Source organism: Lagenorhynchus albirostris, chromosome 2 (assembly GCF_949774975.1).
Source record: "Lagenorhynchus albirostris chromosome 2, mLagAlb1.1, whole genome shotgun sequence".
Taxonomy (NCBI): domain Eukaryota; kingdom Metazoa; phylum Chordata; class Mammalia; order Artiodactyla; family Delphinidae; genus Lagenorhynchus; species Lagenorhynchus albirostris.
Genome location: NC_083096.1, coordinates 105,742,818 through 105,762,796, shown reverse-complemented (window position 1 = coordinate 105,762,796; position 19,979 = coordinate 105,742,818). Strand labels below are relative to the sequence as shown.

At 44.1% G+C, this 19,979-nt stretch overlaps 1 protein-coding gene across 11 annotated transcripts in view; it reads right to left on the bottom strand.

Moving 5' to 3' along the window:
* The window catches only part of TGFBR3 (transforming growth factor beta receptor 3), a 206,494-nt gene that overhangs the window by 98,267 nt on the left and 88,248 nt on the right, over positions 1-19,979 (bottom strand). For all 11 annotated transcript variants that reach the window (XM_060139580.1, XM_060139579.1, XM_060139577.1 and 8 more), the window contains one exon: positions 17,853-18,037. In XM_060139580.1, coding sequence (XP_059995563.1) covers positions 17,853-18,037 — 185 coding nt within the window. The remainder of the gene's footprint in view (positions 1-17,852; positions 18,038-19,979) is intronic.

The window sequence follows — 19,979 nt, the reverse complement described above, 5'->3', positions numbered from 1 at the left end:
AAACGTTGCCTCTAGCCCTCAGCCAAACCACATCCCTATTTCAAACCTCTCCAAATTCTCACCTCCAAGTAGCACACCCGGCTCCAATTACTCCAATGCGCCTCCCCAGTCCCAGCCCCTTCCAACACGCCTGATTCCTTAGCACTTGTGTTTATCTCCACCCAGCTGCAGTTGATTAAATCTACTTGGTTCCGTTTCTGTCATGTATGTTTAGGGCAATAATATGTTTCTATGTCTCTGTCCTCTCTGTTCACAGGTGGTGTTCTTTGCCGGGGTCCGCACTGCGGAGCCCGAGCTCTGCGGGTTGCGGCCTTCCTCCCTCCCACCATGCTTCGCACTGGGGGACAGTGCTCGGAGTCGGCGGCCCATGGCTGTGCAGCTGCCTGGTTCTAATTACGTGGGGAGGGGCCTTCACTGGAGCAAACTGAAATGATTCGTTCCTCTAATCTTCTGTATTTCAATAAATGAAAGAGAGAGGGAGAAAGATTCTTTGCGTGTACTCTGTCTTGATGAAACAGTGAGCTGTTTGGGAAATCATGAAATTTCTACTGTACAAGGCAGTAATATCTAAGCAGTGAAACTGAAGAGCATTTTCCCAAGTATTTGGAGGCCAGATTGGCCCCCGGATCTGGAAATCCTACCTAATACAGGTTTTTTTAAAAACACATAAGAAAACATATCATTCGTTTTTAGGTGGTTCCTAACCCACTGTATGCTGAGGGTTTCTTTGAGGATATTTTCTAGTTTAACAATTCCAGAAACACTTTCAATTCTACTTTTCAATGGGTATTTTTCACTAAATGCAAGTTATGCTGTTTTTTATTTGGAGGCCTGGACTAATGTATTAAAAAAAATATGCCTTAAAGTCACAACGTAGACTCAAAACAACAATAACACTGAAAGAAATATTAGATCTCAATCTTCCCAACCTCTTCATATCGACAAATGAAGAAACTGACTCACATGGGTCTACAGATTTGCTCAGGTTTAAATAGAATCTTGATAAATGAAGAACCAATCATTTATTAAGATGCACAATCCAGTGATCTATTTTCTACTCCTTGAAACCTGGATTAAGAAACATTACTTTAGGGAGTTCCCCCGTGGTCCAGTGGTTAGGACTCAGTGCTTTCACTGCAGTGGCCCGGGTTCAATCCCTGGTTGGGGAAGTAAGATCCCCAAGCCGAGCAGTGACCCCCCAAAACACAAAAAACATTATGACTGAACCATACATACCAATATCAATAACCAAACATTCCAGAAAATATAATTAATATAAGGAATTTCCAAATAAAAAATTTCTAACTCAGTCCATTGAATAAAGCTAAACCGCTACAATCAACAATATTCACTGTTCATTCAAGTATTTATTTCACATATATTTATTGAATGCTTACTATGTGCTGGGTATGTTCTAATTACTGGAGATAGTGCACAAAGTAAAACATCTCATGGATATTCTAATGCAAGGGACAGACAATAAACACATCTAAATATAAATAGCAGGCGGTGATATGAGTTATTTTTAAAAAGTAAAACAGGGTTTGGAGACAGTGGGAGCAAGGGGATATGGTTATTTTAAATGGGGTGGTCTGTGAAGGCCTCTCTGTAGAGGTAATGGCTGGGCAGGGACCGGAGGAAGGGAAGGAACAAGGCCTGTGAATAAATGGGGGAAGTGCTCCAGGCAAAGGATGAGAGGCAGGAACATGCTCTGCACCTTTGAAAGACATCTGGGCCAACAACTGCAGTATTGTGAAAACGGTGAGTGATGGGAGAAGGGGGTGAGAGTTACACTGGGGATTGGGGATTTTACTCTAAATGTAGTGGGAAGCCACCACAGGACATTTGAGCTGGTGAATTTTGTGATTAGACTTAAGTTTTTAAAGGATTATTCAAGCTGCTATGTGGAGAATAGATTTTTACTAGCTAATAAGGATAGTAGCTGACATTTATTCCAAGCACTGTTCTAAGCACTTGTCCCATTTTAACTATTCAATTGTCAGAGCAACTTCTGAAGTAGATACTATTCTTATCCCCAGAGAGGGAAAATGAGGCATAGAGAAGTTAAATAACTTGCCCAAATTCAGCTCATAAACAGTGGAACCATGCTTCCAACACAGGCAGTCTACCTCCAGACCCTGCCCTCTTCAGGGACCTGGGTTAGGGGTCCACTGCGCCTCAAGTAAAGATGTGATGGTGGCTCAGACCAAAGATGGTGAGGGGGGGTGTAGCAAGGGTGGGAGAGTGGGGGGCCAAAGGTGAGCGGATTCAGAATATATTTCTATGGTAGAATAGATAGGATTGGGCGTGACATCTGAGAAAACATAGGAAGTCATGGATGATGCCAAGGATTCTGGCCTTGGCAACGGGGTAGGAGAGTCCTTTACAGAGATGGAGAACACAAGTCGTGAACAAAATGGGGACAGGAGGGCTGCATGGAACTCAAGATAATCCCCCAAACTAAGGTGATATGGGGAGTGAGCGTATTCGTTTCCTGTGGCTGCTGTAACACATTACTAAAAGCCTGGCAGCTTAAGACAACAGGAAATTATTCTCCTATAGTTTTGAAGGCCAGACGTCCAAAATCAGTGTTACTGAGCCAAAATCAAGGTGTCAGCAGAGACGTCAGAGTCTCCAGAGGCTCTAAGAGAGAATCCGTTCCTTGCTTCTTCCAGCTTCTCATGGCTGTTGGCATTCCTTGGCTTGTGGCCCCGTCACTCCAATCTCCGCCTCCATGGTCACGTGGCCTTCTCCTCTTCTGTCTACATCAAATCTCTGTCTTATAAGGACACATGATTGCATTCAGAGATAATCCAGGAGAATCTTCTCACCTCAAAATCCTTCAATTAATCACATCTATAAAGACTTTTTCCACTGAATATTCATATAGTAACATTCACAGGTTTTGGGGATTAGGATGTGAGCATATCTTTGGGAGCCATTATTTAGCCTACCAGAGTCAGGAATACATATAATAAGAAAACTAATAAAATCCACAATGGACAAAGAGTTGGCAAAGTTTATCCCTTTTTCATGTGAGAATTTGATCTTCTGTTAACTCTCTTATCTCTATAACCCTGGTAATCTAGAACAATATGTCAACTATAATAAAAGGCCACTTGCTTATAATAAAAACTAACCCTGGGATTGGTAAATTGTATGGGGATTGGAAAATTTTTAAATATCTGATAAGAAGAGATATTTGGAGGCTTCCCTGAGAGCAGAGACTCTTGTAAACCAGCATGTTTTTCATGGACATCATGGAAAGTATTTCTATAAGCATAGTTGCCTATTAGCTCCTGGGAAGTATGAGTCCTCTAAATCAGAACACACACACACACACACACACACACACACACACACACACACACACACACACACACACACACACACACACACACACACACACACACACACACACACACACACACACACACACACACACACACACCACGTAGATCTAGCATTTGAGCCATCAGTTGGAGCACTCCAGATGGCTGTATAAACTCATGTGTATGTAGCCGCAAGCATCAAAAAAAAAGAGGAAGGCCATGATGCCCTGCTCCAAGCTGCAGCCCCTACCCTATATCCTTTAGCAGTCTGAAGCCACCTGTGGCCTGTGATAATCTCTTGGGTCTAAGTGTTTATCTGAACCCAAGAAGGCCCCCCCTGGATGTTTGCTGCCACATGTAATACAGATATCATTTCAGTTTAATGATTTCCATTTCTTCCACCACCAAACTCTTTAACATAGTTACCAACAGGGAAAAGGAGTAGCACATTTGTTCCATCTAGTCACCCTCTGGTGGCCTCGCTCATAAGCAGTAAAATGGCTAAAAGGGGCAAAGGGAAAAGAAAACGTGGAAAACACAAATTAATAAATTCACAAAAACTGAGTTGACTGTTTCCTCAGGCAGGAGAAGTGAGTAGAACCTTAGATGAATATGTCATGCTTCCTTCACTATGCCTTCAAGAGGCCTATCCTACCGGATTAAATGCAAAAGTCCCAACTCACATCTCTGCTGGAAATGTGCAAGTGTGCTCATTACTCAGAGCCAAGATAAAGGATAAATCTCTATGAGTACCGTAAGTATGAGTCATCAAAAATAGGAAACACATGTAGGACATATACACAGTAATAGTACCAAGCCAGGGAAAGTGTTTAGGAAATGCGTATAAGAACACATGGCAAAAAGAGGACTAAAAATTACCCTTGTACACTGCTCCAAAAACATCAAAAAAAAACCTCACAGCAAATCAGAGGTCCATATCATTCTGGTCTCTAATAAACATAGGTCATTTCCCTACTTGGAAATAGGCTTATTTTTAAATGCAAAAAGGAGGAGAACTGAATCAAGAAAAAGTAACTTGGAGTAGGCTTTGAAAGATTTTATGAATTGGGAAATTTGAACAGCTTCCAACTAAAACACTGGGAATTAGATATTATCGGCATTAAAACTGAACAAAAAAGATCTTTTCAGAGAAATACTTGTGCACAATGGTAAGATTACCATTTCACTGAGATTCTCACTATCTTAACAACCAGGGGTGATAAGGGAAAAAAGGGTGGAATCTTCAACCCATATGAAGGTAGGAAACAAAAGAAACAGCAACACATGCACTAACAACATACAAAGAGCAATAAAGGGCCAGCAGCAAAGCCTCTAAAGGCCTCTCGGCTCAGCAGAAAGAGTTCACGCTGGGGAACACGCACCCTCTGGTCAGCTGCACCAGATGACAAGCTGGGGGGTGTTCAGAGTAGAAGGCAGGGTAATTGGCCCCCAAAAGTCCTCTGGGGCAGATGACGGAGGCAAAATGCCCACGCATGACTCCACTGGAAATTAAGCTCTTCAGTCGCCTTGGATTTTGGAAGACCCCCAAATCTGAGACTCAGCATGGCAAGCAAAGGAGACATATGTCTCACACCAAGGCCTGCATGTCCGTGTCCAGATGGACCCTGGGCTCCCTTAGACTTCAGCTTTCTCCTTTATCTTCAGAAACTACTCTCTCCCAAGGAAAGCCTTGCCTACATGTCTATCTACTTGAGGCTGAGAGGAGTAAGAGAGAAATGTGGAGGAGTAAGAGAGAAATGTGTAAAGTATTGTTTTTAACTTCATTAAGGTTTAAATTTACCAAAGACTTCAAGAAAAGTCAAGGTTCTTTAGGAGCTATTCTGAGGTAGGAATCTCATATAACTTCCACCTCACAAAACATCCAACCGTAGACCAGAAAAGACAACAGGAGCATGACTAGAGCTGAGAAGTGCGACACCTCATTTTCCTCTGCCTCTCACTTCTCAGTCCTCTCAGCAGCTGCCATATCTCTTTATTCCTTTCTCCCAAGGCACCTGCATATGCACTTACATCCCTAGGAGTGAGGCCTTGTGGGGGGCTCACCTCTTAAGATATGAATGCAGCTTCCCTTTAAATCAGTGCATAGGTGCTAGGCACACGAAACCTACAGCCACATCACCAACTCGCTGTGCAAATTCAAAAAGAATCAGATGCGTGTACACCTGTATCAACAAATAAAGATTAAACTTTAATGTGCACAGTGTGGTATTTGGGCTCTAGGCAAGTATTAGGCTATTACAGTGATCCTGAATCCTATAGCTTGCTCTCCTTGGCTTATCGTTAGACCCAGTAACACCTAATCTAGTCTCTCTAACTTCAAAAGAAGCCAAATCTTACCTGCAATTTGCCTCTTCCACCAAGGGATGTAAAAATTCTAGATCTAGTCAAAGGACTCTGTAGTTCAGGTGGAAAATGCCGTAAATATAAAGTACTATTGTATATCCAGTGATAAACCATAATGGAAAAGAATATGAAAAAGAATGTATGTATAGGGCTTCCCTGGTGGCGCAGTGGTTAAGAATCTGCCTGCCAGTGCAAGGGACACAGGTTCGAGCCCTGGCCGGGGAAGATCCCACATGCCACGGAGCAACTAAGCTCGCGCTCCACAACTACTAAGCCTGAGCTCTAGAGCCCACAAGCCACAACTACTGAGCCCACGTGCCACAGCTACTGAAGCCTGCACGCCTAGCGCCTGTGTTCCTCAACAAGAGAAGCCACCGCAATGAGAAGCCCGCGCACTGCAACGAAGAGTAGCCCCCGCTCGCCGCAACTAGAGAAAGCCCTCACCCAGCGCAGCCAAAAGTAAATAAATAAATTAATTAATTTTTAAAAAATGTATGTATATGTATAAACTGAATCACTTTACTGTACAGTAGAAATTATCACAACATTGTAAGTCAACTATACTTCAATAAAATAAATCTTAAAAAAAATAAATAAATAAAGCACTATTGTAGGGTGTCCTGGACTAGAACCCAGATAATGCCTGACGATTGTGGGCAAAGAACAGTCCCCAGAAGTCAAAAGTACAGCCATTTCACCTGAGTTTTAGCATTCTAACTCAGGAGTGCACGCAGAGCAAAATCCCATCAGAATACTAGCAAATGGCACTAAACTAACGAAAGACAACTGATTTCTTTAAAATTAACCTCATTCTTATGAGTTTAAAAGGGCTATCTAGTACCTGGGTGTTGATGTTTTAGTATTTCAGACAAGGCCAAGGAGCTTCAGGGAAAGGGCTATTTCAATTAACCACCCGTCTAGCTGAGGTGCCTGGGCAACCTGGAAAGGAAAGCACAGACCACACAACTGCAATGGAAGCCAAAGCAGCAGGTCTTCCAAACAGATTCAGATTCCTGTATCTTTAAGACCAGACCCTCATAAATGGATTGCTTCTGCTGGACACCATGCTTTAAATAAACAGACTCTTCTGGCCGACACACAACTTCCTGTAGGGTTCTGGTGGGTAAAGCTTGAAAAGGCTGCCAAATCCAATGACCAGCAACTTTAGAGCTGACTTAGAAAACAAGCTACAAAGACTTAAGTCCAGAGTAAACAAAGGAAAAAGCCACATTAAACAGGGAACAAATTACTATACAGGCAGGGATATTTTAAGTGCTCACTGAGCAAAAAAACAAAATAAAAAAATCAAGTTATTAAGAATTTAATGATACAGCGTAGAGTAAAATGTCCTCTTTCAATTGGAGGAATCAGTTTAATTAATTCCAGCAACATTAAGAAGTGGCCAGGAATCACCGACTACATCATGAGGACAGATTGTTCTCAATGGCCCAACTTCAAACCAGGCTCAGCTCAAATGAGCTACCCAAGGGAGTAGCATGGAGTCAAAAGCCATTTATAGCTTTTACCCATCTGAGGGAAAGGACTAACTAGTGTACTAGCAGAGGACTAAAATCTATAAGAGTAAAGAAAAATGTGGGACTTCCCTGGTGGGCCAGTGGCTAAGACTCCACACTCCCAATGCAGGGGCCTGGGTTCAATCCCTGGGCAGGGAACTAGTTTCCACATGCTGCAACTAAGAGTTCACATGGTGCAACTAAAGATCCCGTGTGGGGCAACTAAGACCCAACACAGCCAAATAAATAAATAAATATTTAAAATAAAGAAAACTGTAACAAAAACTCAGAAACGGGCTGACACAGAGATCTGGAGAACATACAGTAAATTGCAGTAGCATGAGATTTAATTAGAAAAAATAAATCAAAGCCATAATACAAAGTGGAGGACACCTGCTCAGCTATAGCAGTCAAGGGGGACTGGGGACAAAACACCAAGTCCACTGATACAATGAAATCAAATAAAAGTACAGTGTGGAAAAGGGGAGGAGCTTAAGAAGACTTACAGTGATACTTTAACGTCCTCGGCACTATGCAAAAGCCCAATATTACAATGCAAAAGAGTCCAACTTGGCTCCTGGCCTTAAGAAGTCCACTCACCAGCTGACTGCGCAAGATTAACACAGGTGATTCAGCAGCGAATAATACAAGAAAACATATAATCCCATACTCTGCGGAAGCTCAGACTGGAAGGGGCGAGGGGAGGAATTCAGAGCAACATTTAGAAAAGAGGGAAATGGAGGCAGAAAAAGGAATCAGGAAAGGGTGTGCTGAAGAGTTAAGACTTAACGCATGGGCTTCAAACATGGCCAGGATTGAGAGAGTTAAGAAAGAAGTTCAGGTGGAATTAAGAAAAAGCTGTGGGGCAGTAGATTCAGCTGAAAGGTCAGGGGTGAGGCTCAGGAATCTGCACTTAAGCATTTCCAAGGCATTCAGATGCAGGGGGTTCACGTCCCACACACACTTGGGGAAACACTGATCCACAGGATTAAGTCCAAATCCTTACCTGTTCAGCCTTTCCAGCCTCATCTTCCACTCCCAGGCCCCAGCTCGCCCCCATCACTGTTCCCATCACTGCCCCATCCTCTATTCCAGGGGTTGGCAAGCTTTATCTGCAAGTAGCCAGACTAAATATTTTGGGCTTTGTTAGTCTTGTTACCCTACTCAAGTCTTCTACTGTCATGAGGAAGGGGCCACAGACAATACATAAACAAATGGGCATGGCTATGTGCCAATAAAACTTTATTTACACCCCCCCCAAAAAAACCCTTTATTTACAAAAACAAGCATCAGACTGATGAATGGATAAGCAAGATGTGGTACAGCCATACAACAGAATACCGTTCAGGAATAAAAAGGAATGACATAACCAATACACGCTACAGCATGGATGAATCTCAAATGCATTACGTTAAGTGAGATACCCAGTCATAAAAGTCACCCATATTGTGTGGTTCCATTTATAAAAAATCTCCAGAATTTCAGATCTATAAAGAAAGTAGAGTAATGGTTGCCTAGGGCAGGGGTGGGAGCATCGGGAATGGGGAATGACTGCTAATGGGTACCAAGTTTGGGAGTGCTGAAAATGTTCTAAAGTTAGATTGTGGTGGTAGTTGCACAAGTCTATAAAATACACTGAAAACCATTGACTTGTATGCTTTAAACAGGTGAACTTTATGGTATGTAAATTACATACATACAAAAACGGGCAACAGGCAGGATTTGGCCCAAAGGCCATAGTTTGCCACTCCCTGATCTGTACATCAGCCACACCATGTACAAGGAAGAACTTTCCTCCCCACATGGTTTTGCTCTTCCCTCTGTGCATGTTGAAGCCTCCCTTCCCTTCTGCCCAGTAACTTCTACTTGACTGTCAAGCCCCTCATCAAATGCTCTCTTCTGGATCCTTCCCTCCCCTGCAGATAGAGTTACCACTCCCTCTGTTGGGCTCCTGCAAACTTCTGTTAATTTTATAACAAATAATGGTCATATTATTTGTCACACTGTATTAAACTTATTCTCCCTCCACCCCCAATAAGTGCTGAAGATATAAAGATGAGTAGGAGTCCAGCAGAGTGTCTACCTAGCATACAGTAGGTTCTCAATGAATAATTCATCGAATAAGTCTGTAAAGGAATGGACAAATGAATCAATTACAGGAGTATTATTTAGAGAAAATCAGTTTTATGAAGTGGTCCACAAGCTGAACCAAAAGAGCCAGTGCCTAACGCTGGAGGCACCAGTCCCAGGATACTGGTTAAGGAGCTGCAGGTAAGTGGAGAGGAGCGTAGAAATTCGGGAAATTCCAGAGGACTGTCAATAAAACTTGGTGACTGACCAAATATAAGGTTTGAGTGAATGGTTCAAAAGTGCCCAGACAGATGGTAGCAGTGCCACTGATGGGACAGGGAAGCTGGACTGGTAAACCAGCATGGGGGTAAGAAAGGTCCTTAGAGTCAATTTTAGACATAAGAAAAGAGCTAGTGTTTGATTGTTTATTGTATGCCAGGCACACATGCCAGCCCTAAGGAGGCCACAGAGACATCTCTCAATCCTCAGTGAACCCCCTAAAAAACTACTATCATCTCCATTTTACAGATGAGGCAACTGGGGCTCAGAGAATTAAGTAACTCCCCCAGAGTCACACGCTTGGGAAGTGACAGGGCTGAAGTCAGCCCTCTATCTGACACCAGGTAGAAGCACACTGATAGCCACTCCTCCACAGCACAGCTCAGGCACCTGGGAGCTTGAGGTAAGACATGAGAGGCAAGGAGATTTGGAGACCCTGGAGAGAGTTTTGGGAGTTGCTGGCATGGAGGTGACAACCCAAATCCTGAGAACAAACAAGCCACCTCAGGGAGAGTAGACAGGGGAAAACAAGGGCCAAGGACTGCACTTCAGTCAAGACCCCTGAGAAGGAAGAAAGACCAGTTGGGAAAGAAACAGAAAAACTAGGTGGTAGAAAGAACTCAGATAGGAGTCAGGGTCCCCGGGGTCCAGTCCAGCACTGGCACCGATTCTTGTTTGACGGTGAATAAGTCATCGCTTCACCCCCTGGCTCTACAAGGTGGTTAGGACTAGGTTGTCTTGAGGGCACCTCTCCAGTCCCAGCATCCTATGAGTTGGGTCAAAAGGGCATCTCCAGAGACTAGTTCAGGAGAGCAGAAGTCAGGTTGCAGAGAGGAAAGAAGGGAAAGGCAGGACACACAGACTCACTCCTTCAAGGTGTGGGATAGGCGAGGAAAAGAGAAACAAGATAGTACAGAGAGGCGATCAGCAGGGCCAAGTTCACACATGGCCCCTTCACTGTGGGAGAAAGGAAAAGTAAAATAATTAAACATGTGTCTAATTTTCACAGAAATATTTGGAAAACACAGTGAGGAGTGGGACTCTTGAAAGTAATAAATTCTTCTGCAGAATTTGGGCATTTAAATCAGAGGTATTAGCAAGTAAATTGACATTCTCAAATAAAATGTCAAGGTAGCAAATCAGCAATGGAAACAAGAAAATACAAGCTGGATATCTGGGTCCTCTGCAACACAAACTGGGCCTTTGCCCAATCGGCACATCAAGGTCTCAGATTTGCACACCCGCTCCTTACTTTGGTCTGTTGCTTTCTTAAAATACTCTCCGAAAAGTCACATTTTCAAATGTGGAGGGTGCTCCTAGAAAATGTTAGAAACATTTTCTAATGACAGTTTTGGGAAATTATACAGTCTTTTAAAAGTCAAGAGAAGTTACCATGGCAACAACAGTATGGGTCAGGGTTGTAACCCTAACCTCCATAAAGACAAACACCACACTGGTTGGAAAATGCTGCTGCTGGACAAATTTTAGAAGGAGTCAAGGCAGCCTCTCCTCCAGACTGGGGAAGAGGCAATAACGAGAGAGGCTCTTTCAGTGTGTCAGCTCCCAGCCAGCAGAGAACATAACTGGCATTACCTCATGCTAAAATGGCAGAGTCCAGCCAGGCTCAGTCCTTCTGTGGGGCAGGGGGCATGCTTTCCCAGGGCAATGTTACTGTGATACATGGCAAAGTTGAAGCCACATGGCTAACCAGCGTACTGGTAGGAACGTTATAACTTCTTCACTTCCTCTTGTGTCCTAATTTGTTTGCTATATCTCGATGTTTACTATTACCGCTCTGATTTCTGCTTTCACTTTTTTCTAAGATTCCAAGACTGGGTTTTTGGAGAGTTCTCATTTGAAAGTTAGCTGTAGCTTCAGATTGAACATCTTGCCCCAACGTGTTAGAAACCATCAATGACTGGCGTGGCCAGTTCTACCCGGCCTGCATTGCCTTCCGTGGAAACAGCAGCCGGAGGTCTAGCGGCCTGGCTAGCCCCACCCCACGGCCTGACTGCTCCTCTGTCCAGTCCGAGCCTGGCACCTTCATACTGCGCAGCAGGTTGCCATCATTTAACCTGCACGGAGTATCTTCAAGTGAAGTGGCAACTCGTTTTAAATCATGTGACTGTCCTATTCATTTAGGGCCTCCAATCCTATGTAAGAGCCAGGTTCAGTGGCCTTTCAAGTTAATGAAATAATTTCCAGAACAACAGTCAAACGAATGGGGGAAGGGAGGAGGAGGGGAGAGAGGGAAAGAGGAAGGGAGAGAGGAGAGAAGAAAGGGAGAGGGAGAGGGAGGAGGAGAGAGAGAAAGAAAAAGGGAAAGACAGAGAAAGAGAGATGAATGCCTTTAGAGAAACGTGACCCTCGTTGTCGGTGTAACTTTCTCATAAATCTGCTGTAGGTCTGTGACAAAACGGCCAGTTCAAAGATAACCTTACCTGTCAGCCTGGGGTGATTTCCAAAACAACTTCCATTTAAACAAACACCAGGCAGTGTTTACACATGGAAGGTGTTTGTTTAGTAACTGAATTTCATCAGTATATAGTGTCTGTGTGTGAGGAGTTTACTGTGACGCTTGCTTACTAGCACACACTGCACACAAGATCTCTGAAATATAAATAGCCTTGAGTTTGTTTGAGGTTTTTTCCCCAGCATATACACAGGACTAGCACTGGAAAGTCATTCATGAATAACAGCAGAGGGGAAAATGTCCCGGATAAGAGAAGGAAGGTAACTAGTGTGCTAGTGTTCATTTGGTATTCCTGCTCTCACGTGTATACTCTCCAAAAAACAAGGCTTGAAATTTTTTATCAGTCCTTTTAGTTGTGATGGGTAAAGGTAAGACACACACCCATTCCCCCTACCCCTGCACTGTTCCATTATATTTTTAATAACTGAGGGGAAAGGGAACAAAAAGAGAGAAGTTGTCAACTTACTAATATTGTGGAAACGGGAAAGACGACAGATAGATAGGTAAGTAGGTAGGTAGTAGGGCTCTCCAAAATGTTTAATCCCTGAACTGCAAGATTCCTCAAAGTAAGCAAAAAAGATGTCAGGGGCTTCCCTGGTGGTGCAGTGGTTGAGAGTCCGCCTGCCGATGCAGGGGACACGGGTTCGTGCCCCAGTCCGGGAAGAACCCACATGCCGCAGAGTGGCTGGGCCCGTGGGCCATGGCCACTGAGCCTGCGCGTCCGGAGCCTGTGCTCCGCAACGGGAGAGGCCGCAACAGTGAGAGGCCCGCGTACCGCAAAAAAAAAAAAGATGTCAAATCAGATGGCAAAGTCCACACACTGAAGGTCCTGCGTTTCACGCATAGCAGGAAGCATCCCTTAATGTGTTTGTTCTCCCTTGTCACACAGTTCAAGCAAGTTTGGTTACAAGTCATGGATTACTAGCAGAAGACAGGTGAGTTACTTTTTGTGGAGGCAGCTGAAAGCTTTATTTGGGGTGGCGGTGGGGGGAGGAAAATGATCAACTGTGAAAAACAGATGGGAGGTGACATTTAGTGTAGGATTAACGGCCACATAGAGTGCAAGGGCTCCTGAGCTTAGTCCTGCATTTTATAATTACTGACACTTGACGTGATAATCTTCTAAGTCAGAAAGGAACAAAGAGACAATGCCACACAAAAAAACACCCTCACTACTGCCCCAAAGCCACAAGGAAGGGAATGAAAAGGAACTCTGAGCATCAGAAAGAGCTATCACGAGCCTATGCAGGAAACCCAAACCTTCGGTGAGAGATCTGCTGCCTCGTGGAACAGGTTGAGCCAAGTGAGACAGGGTGGCCGGTTTCATAGCTGGGAGCAAGGTCAGAGCTAAAGGTGAAAGGGAAGTGGACTGACGTGTGGGAAAACCTTGGACTGTAGAGTCACACACGGGCTCAGAGGTGGGCTGCATGCCCCAGGGTCTGCCGTGAAACCTCCCTAGGCCTCCCTCCCTTTCCAGCCGACAGTGAGGATGGGCGGCGACGGCACTAGCCCACAGCTGGTACTTCACCACCACTGTGGTCACTGTTACTGTTATTTGGGGCCTACGGGAGCTGTTAAGAGGCAAGCAGAACCGTTAGCATTAGGCTGTGTTTTCTTCCTTCTCTTTCTCCCAACTGTGGTCTCTCCCGCCCTCAAACAGAACCAGGGAAGGAACAATTGTACGCCACAGTCCTCAGAGAAGGCACCAAGGGAAAGTAACTTGGAGACACACGTGTGATTAACCGCATATCCCACGCGGCCCTGCCTGCCAAGAAGCCTGCCAAATTTCAAACCCAGTCGTACCCACCACAGAACGCATATGGCTAGCAAACGGCACTTCTCTTTTGTCCTCATTTTGCTTTTCTGCTTACACTCTTGGTATGTCTATTGTTGTAAGCCCATCCCAAATCCCTCTTTGGAATGAAGCAGAGAATAAGTAAATACATACAAGAATGAAGGGTTCTGAGCTTTCTGAAGGGTGAGGATAAAGTTATTAAACCTGGCCCCTTTCCCATGACCATGGATCCTCCCATATCCTCACTCCACGCCTACAGCCAGTCGCTGGCTTGGCACGCCCATTAACAGTCGCTTCTTCAATGTCAAAACAAATACATAAATTTAAACGTCCATATCTGTTATACACATACGTACTGCTAACTAAGGGCTTTTCATAATAAGCGAGCAGTTAGATAGATGGGAAATAGAAAAGAAGCATCGCCCGGAAAAAGCATGTCACAATAAAAATTAGAGGATCGGAAACAAAATTGTTGCCATTCCAGCAACTAATGAACGTATGTTACTGTAAACAAGCCTCTGGTGGTGCTACAGCCCTTCTCAGGAATCAGGAAACACCCAGGGGGACTGAACTCAGGGGTATGGGCAGGGGATGGAGCAGTAGTCAGAACAGAGTAGGGGCAGGAAGTGAGGGAGGGGCGGGACATTTTACCTTGAAGTTAAAGGGCACAGGCAGCTGGTTTTCATAGGGTGAAGCCGATGACATCTCCCCACTTATTCTAAAAGACAAAGTTGGTCTCTCAGGGCTGTTTACCCTCTTCTGCCCTCCTCTGTCGCCAGAGTCTTTTTCCAGTTTCCGGTTCACTTCCAGGACTGTTGTTTCCAAAACCAATGATTACAAATGAGAGGTGTGGTCTCAGATGAAAAATACAACTACAGGTCTGTGCTGTCCTGATGAGAACCCAGCAGGGAAGCCAATGGCAAAGCCATGCTTTGCCACAGGGGGCTTTGTATGCATTATTGTATCAAGTATGTTTCTGATACAAATTCTCTGCTGGCCTATAAAATTGTTTGTCTAATTAAGTATAACTGTTTCCCCAAATCTTGTCAACCTGCTGAGGTTATTACTTCCCGGTGTAGGCTCTGTCACCTCCGCCACACAGGAAAGGCAGCAGCCTCTCCTCAGCTGAGGAAGCTTCAGGCGCCCGGGAGGTAGGAATTCAGTAAAATGTTAGAGAAGGGATGATTTATAACAGATCTTAATGCTAATCCTGTACCAAAACAAGCCGGTCGGGGCAGGCAGTGGGGATAGGGTTGATTTAGTAATTCCCTCACATTTAAGGAGGACATCATGAAAAACAACGACTTCGGTCATAAGAGTCAAAGTAATTATGGCTTGGAGCCAGTAGGGCATTCTTTTCTAATGTATAAGCAACAACATTTATCATTTCATCTTGAAAAATATTTGCCCTTAATATTTCGTAGAGACATGCACAAAGGCTGCCTCTGGTCCTCCCACTATTACCTCCAGAACGGACTGGCTGTGATTTTTAGCACAGACCATATCTAATAGCATATCTATAAAAATCAAGTTATCCATTGAGAATATCAGAAAGAGTTGAATGGGTTTAGGTTGGAAGAGGAAGCAATCCTAGTTTAAAAAAAAGAAAAGTGGCTATAGTTAAGGTAAATTTTATGGGTAATTAATATACCGACAGGTTGAATTCATTTTTTAACAGCTTTACTGAGATAAAATCCACATGCCATAAAATTCACCCATTAAAAGTACAACTCAATGGGTTTTGGTTAGTCACATGTATTGACATTTATCAATGGTATTTACTAGATTCATATTCAATTGTGGAACCATCATTACAATTTAATTTTAGAACATTTCTGTCCCCCCAAAAGAAACTCTGTACTCATAAAGTCAGCCCCCACGTCTCTCTTTTGCTCTTCAGCCCTAAACAACCACCAGTTTACTTTCTATCTCTATAAATTTGTCTACTCCGGACAGCACGTGGATTCTGTGCCTGACTTCTTTCACTCAGCGTAACGTCTTCAAGGTTCATCCACGTTGCAGCATGTATCAGTATTTCACTCCTTTTTATTGCTGAATAACATTCCATTGTATGGATATATGTACCACATTTCATTTATCCATTCATCAGCTGATGGGCATTCAGGTTGTTCCCACTTTTTAGCTATTATGAATAATGCTGCTGTGAACAATCGTGGACAAGTTTTTATGTGGACGTATGTTTTCCTTTCTCTTGCATACACACTTAGGTGTGGAACTGCTGGGTCACATAGTTCGAATGATTTTAAAAAGCTGTTGGCATGGCTGCAGTCCTGTATTTCCAGAGTCACATGTGAAGAACATGAGAGATACTTAATTGTTCAGGTTTTTAAACAAGTTTTAGAGACTATCCCCCGTAGGCCCACTTTCTCTACTTCTTCACTGAACGTACGACGTCCCTTGACGCCAGCTAATTTTCCGTATCTTCAGTAGAGCCATGTCTATTTTGATCTAACATAGTCAATATAAGTGTGGGAGAGCTCTGCTGTCATTCCTTGAGGTATTCTTCTTTTGCTTCAGTCGTCTTATGTGAATCTATTTTCAGAATCAACAACAGTACCGCACAATTTAGCACGCAGAATTTCTGCCGCTTCTGTAATCACTCGGACTTGCTTTTCTTTCTTGGTTCTTCTGAGAGAGCATATATAATATGAGTAATTATTGCCACTAAAGAATTGCTGGAGTCAGCAAGGCTTCATAGGAACTGCACTTCCTCCTCCCTTCCTTTCCCTCCCACCCAAATTCTCCCCCATGAGTTAAGAATTAAAGACGCATTACTGGGATAAAGAAATCCAACCTGAAATATGTGTTGCAGCAACAATGGCAAGCAACCAAGAGTATTAACGATAATTTCCAACGTAGCTGGAAAGGTTAGATGATTTGTCTTTGAAATGAGCCAACTCTGCACACTTTCACAAGATTAAAATCAGTTTGCTTTTCCTTCTGCACACCTCACCTCTCCTATTCCTACCCACCCCCCCCACCCCCAAAAAGAAGAGTGGTTGAGGCACATAAACAAACAGTTCCGGAAATTAACATTCCTGACCAGAAGAAAGCTCAAAGATAAATTCTGCTCTATATTAGTTTTTCTACACTTCACTGTGATCATGGTTTATTGTGGTTTCTCTCTTCCTGAAGAGCTAATAACTGAGTGATAACATTTCTGACACAGAAGCTTAGAAACAGAAAGAATGACAACTGTGTGTTATCTTAAAAGAAGCAGGGGGACCATTATCCACAACCCAGGTCATTTCTGAGCCACAAGAAAGAGGAGGCCATTTCTCTCTTACGGTAATGACCTTGGGCAAGTGAGTTACCATTGTGCCTGTCACCTGTAAATTGAGGGTAGTAATAGGACTTCATGGAATAAGTGTACGAGTGCTTCAAACAGGGCTGAGGATAGAGGAAATACTGAGTCACTATGAGCTTGGGTCATCATCACCACCACCAAGACCACCACAGTCTTCAAGAAGCTGCCTGGATAACATAAGGAGCTACCCACCCCCAGTGCTTTCATGCACATACAAGGCACTGCCATCCTTATTCCAGAGTGTTTCTGTTTCCTCTGACTCATCCCGCAGGAGCAACAGGTCCACAAGACAAAACAAAGAAAGATGAAAGACAGGGCACAGGAGAAGATGAGGAAGACATTTTACAATAACAGAGAAATGGCACCTTATTTTGTTTTTTCACAACCATGTTTTAAAAATGAAATTCTTAAGAACATTCTTTCCACTATGAGGCAGAGAGGGGGACCAGGAAAGTTGAAAAGCTGAAAAATCTCTCTAGAGCGAAGTCTTAGAGTTGCCCAGTCCAGAGAGCAATCCTTCTGGATTAAATGAAATCCTTCTCTGTCTCTTGAGTGTACTTTGTGTCCTCCTCCCCACTTACGTTCGTACATGAGCATCCTCGTTAAACCCAGAAAGGAAGAAAAGGACTCTTCATCCGGGAAAATGTCTTTACAAATTCCTGGGGGCAGTGGGTAGAAAGCTGGCACCTGCGCCTACCTCTCTCTGTGGCTGGCCGGGCCCCTGGTCGGCAGTGCGGAGGTTCAGGACGTGCACCTCCTGGGGCCGCCCCACCGTCCCCCTGCTGGCACATCCCGACAAGACGGTGAAGCTCTCCATCAAGGCCTGGACTGGATGGGAGGCATTGACAGGCGACAGTTCACACTGGGCGCTGGGCTCTGGACCTGCAGAGGGAATCACGAACATGAACCCCTCAGAATCCGCAATTAATTGTGCCATGATTAAATTAATTGTTCTGAATATACAAGTCACTGCCAACCCACCAGAGGCGCCTTTCCAGGTAAGTTGTTTCCAGAACTAAATGGCAAAAAAGCTAGTCTATTCTTGTAAAATCCCAATCTCTTAAACTCCTTTTGGGTACTTTTGATGTGTATTTGATTAAATTCCCTTTTAGACACACAAGCCACGAATGTATTCCTCTGGATGGAGGAAAGTTCCCATTTGACATGTGTTCAATTCTTCCTTCCCCTCTTAGAAGAAAACCAGAGATAAATAGAATAAGTTGTGGAAAGCCCCAATGATATTATGCATAAATATTAGACACCTAAAATTGCACCCAAAAAGGTATAAGATGCAGATTCTACCTTTCTAAGTGCTTCCCCTTCTTAGGGAAAGCAAAACAATCTTAAGAACATACAAAAGCCAGATGCAATGAGCAGAGGCAACTGGGGCCAGAGCTGTACAGCAAAGTTTGAGAGAGGTCAGAAAGATCCTCCCAAGAGAGGTAGGATACGAGCAGAGCCTCAGATAGAAAAAGTAGAACCCTGGGCATGCCTGGCTCCTGCTTCCTCATTCTCCCTTCCTCTAAGCAATCAGAACTTAAATCTGAAATCCATCCTTTCCTCCCCGTCTCTACTTCCTGCAGCACTCACTGTCTCCGTCCCTAGACAACTACAGATCTTCCTGAAAGGAGCCTCTGGTCTCAAGCTCTCCGAGCTTCCTTCCATACACACGAGGTTCACCTAACCCAGGGTGGTCCTCAACTGAATGGTTATTCCAGATGCAAAGACCTGCCCCGCCCAGCCCTGCAGTTACGTCCCGTCCCTTGAGAACTGCTGGTCTGTGCTCCTTCACCTGGAACACGAAGGCCTTTCTTGATCTAGCCCCTTCCTAGCTCTCCAGCCTAAGCCCTCCGCCTCCAGGAACCCCACGTGGCTTAAATGTCTTGAAACATACCATGATGTTTCTCACTCTATGTCTTTATTCAAGCTTGTTTCCTTTTCCCAAATTCCTCGTCCGCTCTACTTCCACCCCCAAAACAAACATCCCAAGCTGAGGAAGGTGCACTTCCTCTGTGCTCCCATAATTCCTCTGCCTGTCTCGGCTGTTTCATTTTCTACACTGTAACCACCAGTGTATATGTCCGTCTTTGCCAGTCCAGTGGGACCTCCCTGACAGCTGTGGGTTACTCTCTTTGTATCCTCAGCACCCATCACAGTGCCTCACGTGTAGGAAATGCCCAAAACATATTTATTAAATGAATCATTGAGCTTAAAGAAAACACTGCCCCCTCTCTGATCAGTGATTAGGGCCCCATTCTGGGGACTTGGATTTGGCTATATGCAGCTAATAACGGGAAACAGATTGCTACAGTGGTGTGACATACATTAGCTGAACTGATAGGGAAGGACATCCAGAAATCAAAGGGACTCAGCGATACTTAAACCTCACATACCTCTGTAAGCTTGGTGTTGTCCTCAATTAGCTGAGGAGACTGGGACTTGGAACATACAGCATCCTAAACCCCGACCTTCCAAATGGAACCCGATAAAAGACCTGAATGCACTCCAAGTAGTTCTTCCTGACTTCTACATAATAAAAATACTCTCCGGGATTAGCCCCAGTCTAAAACGCAAATACAGTTCAAACCAGACAATCCTGTATCCCCACTTGCTGTGCTATACGCAGATACCCCACCTGGTGTGCAAGTCTATTTCAGAACTCACGGAAATTATCTAGGTTGATAACAGTTATCAACTGTTATCTGAAATGAAGTATGTACCTTCTCAAATAATCACTGCCACCCTCCGTATTGCTCTCCTGCGCCCGGCTGCTTTCTGAGAAACAGAAGTGGTAAAGGAAGATGTTACGGCAGCAAAGTCAGGA